The 8327-nt window shown below is 54.5% G+C and overlaps 1 protein-coding gene across 1 annotated transcript; it reads right to left on the bottom strand.

Annotated features, from left to right (window-relative positions):
* Nucleotides 1–248: 248 nt before the first annotated feature.
* LOC117192268 lies at nucleotides 249–6125 on the bottom strand. Its single transcript, XM_033396922.1, has 2 exons — nucleotides 5728–6125; nucleotides 249–1216 (listed from the first exon to the last, which is right to left on the bottom strand). The coding sequence occupies exons 1-2, from the start codon at nucleotides 6096–6098 to the stop codon at nucleotides 703–705; spliced, it is 885 nt and encodes a 294-aa protein (XP_033252813.1). The 5' UTR covers nucleotides 6099–6125; the 3' UTR covers nucleotides 249–702.
* Between the last annotated feature and the right edge of the window lie 2202 nt (nucleotides 6126–8327).

The raw sequence follows: 8327 nt of genomic DNA, 5'->3' as shown, positions 1-8327 counted from the left end.
CTAGCTCTTATAGTCTTTGAGTACTAGGCGCTGAAGGGGACGGACAGACGGACGGACGAACAGACGGAACAGACAGACAGACAGACAGACAGGGCTAAATCGACTCGGCTATTGATGCTGATCAAGAATATATATACTTTATGGCGTCGGAAACGATTCCTTCTGGACGTTACACACATCCACTTTTACCACAAATCTAATATACCCCGATACTCAAAATGAGTATTGGGTACCTCTCTAAGCCTCGCTCTAACAAATCCTTCGGTGGCTGCGCATATCTCCTGGGGGTGGATTTGTACGGCCCAGATGGCCGCCTTGCCGCAACTGCTGCTGGTCCAACCGCTTCCTGGTATCGGCCTGAATGGCTCGCAGATGAGCACGACTTCGGTCTTCCTCTCCCTGACTGCTTGTCTCAGGAGAGACTGAGCAGCTCGCAATGGTTTAAGTTCAGCTGAGTACACCTCATGCTGATCTTTTAGTCAGGGCGTTCCTAACCAGGGGGCATCTACCGCTGCCGGCCACGTGCTTCCAGTCTGCGCTCGTTCCCTTGCAGAGCATGCACTGTGGTTCCAGGCTACAGTCCTTTGCCAGGTGGTTCTCCTTTCCACATCTTCTACACAGCTTGGACCTATCTACTTTGCTACTGCACTGTCGTGCCATATGCCCAAACTCGAGACATCTGAAGCATTTGGCGACACTGATTCACTCACGCAGTCTGCATCTTACCCAGCCTACTTTTAGGACTCCTATTTTCAGAGCCTTTTGAGCGCTCTCCGCTGGCAGCCTAATTGTGGCCGTCTGGGCTCCGCCGTATGCCTTTCTCAGCTGGATGTCATCCGCAGACAGCTCCGCCAATTCCACCTGGCTTCTCAGAGCTTCGCATATATCCTCCGTGGTGGTTATTTCGTCCAGGTCCTTGCACTCTACGGTCACCCGGTGCGACAGGCTACGGACTTCAGCGTGCTCCTTCAGCGTATTGGCTACCAGGCTTTTAAACGTCTCCGTCTCCTCTCCCGACTTGTTGAGCTGTAGCAGTAGCTCTCCTTTTTGGGTCCTCCTGATCCTGGCGACCGCATCACCGAGTCCACGCAGGGTTTCGTCCGTCCTAACCTTGCGCAGTATCTCTGCATAGGTCTTTTCACCTTTGGTGGCAATGACGATGGCGTCTGGTCGCGTCTTGTCCGCGAGCGCTCCAGTCGGCTTTTGCGGCCTCTTCCTTCTGCGCCAGTTGGTCACCGGCTTTTATTGCTTTTATTGAAGCCTTCTGAGTCGTTCGTCGTTATGGGTGTGATACTTTTACTCATTTTGTTGGGTCCCAACTCGTAAGCCGTTGTCCTTGTCTGTTGTACAGTCGCGTTATGATCCCATGGTTGTCTATGCAAGCAGGGAGGCCATGCGAGGGTTGACTCCCGCCCTTATGGGGTCGGGAGTTCAGAGCCGGATCCGCGCTAGTCAGGAGTGACTCAACTGAGCCTGTACTTCCAATTTAATGGCTACGGAACAAGGAGCGTGCTTAGAGATTTTCCAATTTTTCACGGGACGGGGGCAGAAGCAGCATTAACCTAGCAGCCATTTCGGCGGGGTTTCATTCCGCGTACTAAAGTTCTAGAATGCTGGCTTCCGTCAGCCCTGGGGTCATCAATCCAAAAAAAGGGGGATCCAGTTCCTATCCTAAGACTTTACTGGGGTCCGTCTTAGTCGCCTTCTCGTATTAGCTAGGTGTTTCACAAGTGTGTTAGACCTATCCGGGGGATACCTGGCTTGTGCCGGCGGTTACGAGTTGCTTTAGTGCTCTTTAGAGGGAGCAGAACATCCCCGTGTCTTCTTAGTCGCCTCATACGACAAGCTGTGACATGCTGTGGTGGTATTCTACTGCCCGCTCACCACACGGGTGAGTGTGTGTGTGCGTGTGTTTTTTTTTTTTCATGGATACGCCACGGCGGGTGAGAATCTCTAAGAGACGCGACCGGCCCGTACCAGTCAACGAACTGGACTACCCGTTCGGGGCTTCCCAGCTAAACTCACCACCACGCACAGCTGCACACCTCATTCCCCGCGGGATCACCGCAAAGTATTACTTCGCGGGGATGGGTTGCCTACGTTAGGCACTCTCCTCTACGCGTCGCTCCCTTTCGCATCTTCTCAGATCGCTCTGGATGGCTATTAGGGTGTTGCTAACGCGCTGCCAGTTCTCGTCGGACTCCGTCATGAACGCCATTAGCTCCTCTGGTCGTGGGAAATACTCCGCACTTGAGCGGTACCTCGTGCAGTGGTAGATCACATGCCCCGGATCCTCGCTCTCATTCGAACACTCAGGACACTCGGGAGTATCCTCGTGTTTGAACCTATGTAGATACTTCCTGTATCCTCCGTGACCCGTCAGGAATTGGGTGAGGTGGTAGTTCATCTCTCCGCTTCTCCGCCCTATCCATGACTCAATGTCCGGGATTAGTCTATGGGTCCACCGTCCATTTGTGGCCGTGTCCCATCTTGCCTGCCATTTTTCTATCGACGCCCGCCTTTCCGACGCACGGGTGGTCTCTAGCGATGCATTAGTTCGCATCCCTGCGCGCGCTTCATATACATGCGTCATCTCGAGCGCTAGTATATCCACCGGTATCATGGCCGCGAGGACCAGGGCTGCGTTATCCGACACCGTCCTATATCCAGACACTACTCGAAGAGCGCAGAGCCGATATGGCACTGACATCTTTCTTCTTAGACTCATGCCACTACTCTCGCCAGGAGTATGCGACGACCTGCCTTGGGTCCACCAATATTGGGGAGCATCCTTGCGAGTGCTGCCTGCATCCGGGAGGCTTTTTGACTCACGTACTCGATGTGGGCCCGGTAGTTCAATCGGTTATCCAGCATCACGCCTAGGTACCGGATTGACTCCTGCGACTTAATAGTCGCATTACCCACGCGAAACGTCGCGTACTCCACCTTCTTCCGACTCGTGATGAGTACAGCCTCCGTTTTGTGGCCAGCCAGGTCCAATCCCGCGTTTTCCATCCAGTTGGATACGATCCGGATTGCCTCGTTGGCCGTCGCCTCGACATCTCGGAGCTCTTTGGCTACCACGACCAGGGCGAGATCGTCAGCGAAACCGACAAGCGTGCATCCCTGCGGGAGCTGGAGTCTCAGGACGTCGTCGTACATTATGTTCCACAGTAGAGGTCCTAAGACTGATCCCTGTGGAACTCCGGCTGTCACCCTGTAGAGCTTTGGTCCCTCCTCCGTCTCGTACCTCAGTACCCTACCCGACAGGTAGCTGGCTATTATCCGAAGCAGGTAGGTGGGAACTCCAATTCTCCCGAGCGCCTCGTTTATCCGAGACCAGTTCGCTGAGTTAAACGCGTTACGGATATCCAGGGTCACCACCGCGCAGTACTCCTTTGTGCCGAATCTCCATCTTATTCCCTCGATCGCTCTGGATGCAATGTCGGTGACTGCCTTGATGGCGTCGACCGTTGATTTGGCCATCCGGAATCCGTACTGGGACTCCGATAAGGCCTCCTTCTCCTGGATCACAACTTGCAGTCGGTTGTAGACGATTCTCTCCAGGGTTTTGCCGACCGTATCCAGCAAACATATTGGGCGGTATCCTGATGGTTCCTCCGGGGACCTATTTCCTTTGGATAGAAGTATTAGCCGCTGCACTTTCCACTGCTCTGGAAACACTCCTTCCCGTAGGCATTTGTTGAACGTGTCAACAAATACTTCTGGTCTGGTGGTTGCTCCAAGCTTCAATGCCTTGTTTGGGATACCGTCCGGTCCTGGTGCCTTTTTATCCCCAATTCTCCTGGTAGCCGCTATCACCTCCTCAACAGAAATCTGTTGCCACAGCTCGGAGTCTTGGCTCGAGACGCTTTCCTCCCTATACGGGTGCTGTGGGAATAGGGCCTCCACGATGCTACGAAGCAGGATCGGGCAGGTCACTTCCGGTGTTGACTGGCTCCTTATCCTCTTGGTGACGACCTTATATGCCGTCCCCCAAGGGTTGACGTCCGCCTCCTCGCATATCTGCCTGAAGCAGGCTGACTTTCTCTCCTTTATGGCACGTTTAAGGGCTCTTTTCGCTGATCGGAGTTCCTCCCCCCTGGTTTCGAACTCAGGCCGACCTCGTGCTCTCTGGTAGCACCATCTTGCTCGTAGGCAGGCTTTCCTTAGCTGGTTAACCTCCGCATTCCACCAGTAGCAGGGCGCTCCTCTTTTGCAAGGCTTCCTTCTTGGCATTGCCACATCACATACCTCCTCCATGAGCTTCGCCAGTTTCTGAGCCAGGCCCTCTGCCGTTTCTCGCGCAGGGCTCCAGCTGGCGTTGCGCAGATATTCCGTGAAGGTTTCCACATCCAGGTGGTCGCCCTTCCATTTAGGTCCGGTAATTTTGGCTAGCTGTCTTTTCGTTGCTGCTCCGCATTCGAAGTGGATCGCCTGGTGGTCGCTGAACGTAAAATCCTCGCTTACTCTCCACGTAGCTCCCCTATGAAGGTTAGGTCGATAATGGACCCTCGACCCGCCTTGAAGTAGGTTAGCTTCCTGCCATCGTTTGCGAGTATTACGTCCAAGGACGCAAATTCCTCGAGCAGACACGTGCCTCTGGCGTTGGTTTCCTTACTGCCCCACTCTACGGACCACGCATTAAAGTCTCCCGCTATTATTACGGGGGCTCTTCCGCGCGCGTCTTCCGCTATATGCGCTAGCATACTTTGGAAGCGCGCTAGGTCCCAGCTCGGCGGGGCATAGCAGCTATAGAAGGTTACCTCTCTAAGCCTCGCTCTAACAAATCCTTCGTTGGCTGCGCATATCTCCTGGGGGTGGATTTGTACGGCCCAGATGGCCGCCTTGCCGCAACTGCTGCTGGTCCAACCGCTTCCTGGTATCGCCCTGAATGGCTCGCAGATGAGAACGACTTCGGTCTTCCTCTCCCTGACTGCTTGTCTCAGGAGAGACTGAGCAGCTTCGCAATGGTTTAAGTTCAGCTGAGTACACCTCATGCTGATCTTTTAGTCAGGGCGTTCCTAAACTGGGGGCATCTACCGCTGCCGGCCACGTACTTCCAGTCTGCGCTAGGCTTCCAGGCTACAGTCCTTTGCCAGGTGGTTCTCCTTTCCACATCTTCTACACAGCTTGGACCTATCTACTTTGCTACTGCACTGTCGTGCCATATGCCCAAACTCGAGACATCTGAAGCATTTGGTGACGCTGATTCGCTCACGCAGTCTGCATCTTACCCAGTCTACTTTTAGGACTCCTATTTTCAGAGCCTTTTGAGCGCTCTCCGCTGGCAGCCTGATTGTGGCCGTCTGGGTTCCGCCGTATGCCTTTCTCAGCTGGATGTCATCCGCAGACAGCTCCGCCAATTCCACCTGGCTTCTCAGAGCCTCGCATATATCCTCCGTGGTGGTTATTTCGTCCAGGTCCTTGCACTCTACGGTCACCCGGTGCGACAGGCTACGGACTTCTGCGTGCTCCTTCAGCGTATTGGCTACCAGGCTTTTAAACGTCTCCGTCTCCTCTCCCGACTTATTGAGCTGTAGAAGTAGCTCTCCTTTTTGGGTCCTCCTGATCCTGGCGACCGCATCACCGAGTCCACGCAGGGTTTCGTCCGTCCTAACCTTGCGCAGTATCTCTGCATAGGTCTTTTCACCTTTGGTGGCAATGACGATGGCGTCTGGTCGCGTCTTGTCCGCGAGCGCTCCAGTCGGCTTTTGCGGCCTCTTCCTTCTGCGCCGGTTGGTCACCGTCAGAAATGGGGTCTCCTCCGGCTCCTTTCTCTCCCTTTCAGCGTGGGCGTCCTTTTCAACTGCTACTCCTGTGGTCTGGACCTCGACCGCTGCCTTGGTCCTCTTTGTCCGGGGTGTTGGTGCACCTGCAGCCTGTTTCCTCTTAGGCTCCCTTATGCTCTCGATTGAGTCCCGCATGGGTTGGTGTATGGATCGCCTCTTGCCATCCTCGAGCATCTCCACTAGCTGCGTGATCTCTCGTCCTAGATCGCGCAGCGCTGTCCTGCCCTGAGCTTTTTGGTGCTGCTCCGGGCCAGGGAGGGCCGGCAGCGGGAAGTCGGTCCGCTCACCAGTTGGCGTTCTCGCCATTTTTTTTGCTTTTATTGAAGCCTTCTGAGTCGTTCGTCGTTATGGGTATGATACTTTTACTCATTTTGTTGGGTCCCAACTCGTAAGCCGTTGTCCTTGTCTGTTGTATAGTCGCGTTATGATCCCATGGTTGTCTATGCAAGCAGGGAGGCCATGCGAGGGTTGACTCCCGCCCTTATGGGGTCGGGAGTTCAGAGCCGGATCCGCGCTAGTCAGGAGTGACTCAACTGAGCCTGTACGTCCAATTTAATGGCTACGGAACAAGGAGCGTGCTTAGAGATTTGCCAATTTTTCACGGGACGGGGGCAGAAGCAGCATTAACCTAGCAGCCATTTCGGCGGGGTTTCATTCCGCGTACTAAAGTGCTAGAATGCTGGCTTCCGTCAGCCCTGGGGTCATCAATCCAAAAAAAGGGGGGTCCAGTTCCTATCCTAAGACTTTACTGGTCTCCGTCTTAGTCGCCTTCTCGTATTAGCTAGGTGTTTCACAAGTGTGTTAGACCTATCCGGGGGATACCTGGCTTGTGCCGGCGGTTACGAGTTGCTTTAGTGCTCTTTAGAGGGAGCAGAACATCCCCGTGTCTTCTTAGTCGCCTCAGACGACAAGCTGTGACATGCTGTGGTGGTATTCTACTGCCCGCTCACCACACGGGTGTTTTTTTTTTTTTCCCATGGATACGCCACGGCGGGTGAGAATCTCTAAGAGACGCGACCGGCCCGTACCAGTCAACGAACTGGACTCCCCCTTCGGGGCTTCCCAGCTAAACTCACCACCACGCACAGCTGCACACCTCATTCCCCGCGGGATCACCGCAAAGTATTACTTCGCGGGGATGGGTTGCCTACGTTAGGCACTCTCCTCTACGCGTCGCTCCCTTTCGCATCTTCTCAGATCGCTCTGGATGGCTATTAGGGTGTTGCTAACGCGCTGCCAGTTCTCGTCGGACTCCGTCATGAACGCCATTAGCTCCTCTGGTCGTGGGAAATACTCTGCACTTGAGCGGTACCTCGTGCAGTGGTAGATCACATGCTCCGGATCCTCGCTCTCATTCGAACACTCAGGACACTCGGGAGTATCCTCGTGTTTGAACCTATGTAGATACTTCCTGTATCCTCCGTGACCCGTCAGGAATTGGGTGAGGTGGTAGTTCATCTCTCCGCTTCTCCGCCCTATCCATGACTCAATGTCCGGGATTAGTCTATGGGTCCACCGTCCATTTGTGGCCGTGTCCCATCTTGCCTGCCATTTTTCTATCGACGCCCGCCTTTCCGACGCACGTATGGTCTCTAGCGATGCATTAGTTCGCATCCCTGCGCGCGCTTCATATACATGCGTCATCTCGAGCGCTAGTATATCCACCGGTATCATGGCCGCGAGGACCAGGGCTGCGTTATCCGACACCGTCCTATATCCAGACACTACTCGAAGAGCGCAGAGCCGATATGGCACTGTCATCTTTCTTCTTAGACTCATGTTGCCGGATAGGTTTGAAGACCACACCGGCGCAGCGTACAGTAGAATCGAGGCCACTACTCTCGCCAGGAGTAAGCGTCGACCTGCCTTGGGTCCACCAATATTCGGGAGCGTCCTTGCGAGTGCTGCCTGCATCCGGGAGGCTTTTTGACTCACGTACTCGATGTGGGCCCGGTAGTTCAATCGGTTATCCAGCATCACGCCTAGGTACCGGATTGACTCCTGCGACTTGATAGTCGCATTACCCACGCGAAACGTCGCGTACTCCACCTTCTTCCGACTCGTGATGAGTACAGCCTCCGTTTTGTGGCCAGCCAGGTCCAATCCCGCGTTTTCCATCCAGTTGGATACGATCCGGATTGCCTCGTTGGCCGTCGCTTCGACATCTCGGAGCTCTTTGGCTACCACGACCAGGGCGAGATCGTCAGCGAAACCGACAAGCGTGCATCCCTGCGGGAGCTGGAGTCTCAGGACGTCGTCGTACATTATGTTCCACAGTAGAGGTCCTAAGACTGATCCCTGTGGAACTCCGGCTGTCACCCTGTAGAGCTTTGGTCCCTCCTCCGTCTCGTACCTCAGTACCCTACCCGACAGGTAGCTGGCTATTATCCGAAGCAGGTAGGTGGGAACTCCAATTCTCCCGAGCGCCTCGTTTATCCGAGACCAGTTCGCTGAGTTAAACGCGTTACGGATATCCAGGGTCACCACCGCGCAGTACTCCTTTGTGCCGAATCTCCATCTTATTCCCTCGATCGC

Source organism: Drosophila miranda (genome assembly GCF_003369915.1).
Source record: "Drosophila miranda strain MSH22 chromosome Y unlocalized genomic scaffold, D.miranda_PacBio2.1 Contig_Y2_pilon, whole genome shotgun sequence".
Classification (NCBI taxonomy): Eukaryota; Metazoa; Arthropoda; class Insecta; order Diptera; family Drosophilidae; genus Drosophila; species Drosophila miranda.
The sequence above is the reverse complement of the archived record's forward strand: the minus strand, read 5'-3'. Positions and strand labels throughout refer to the sequence as shown.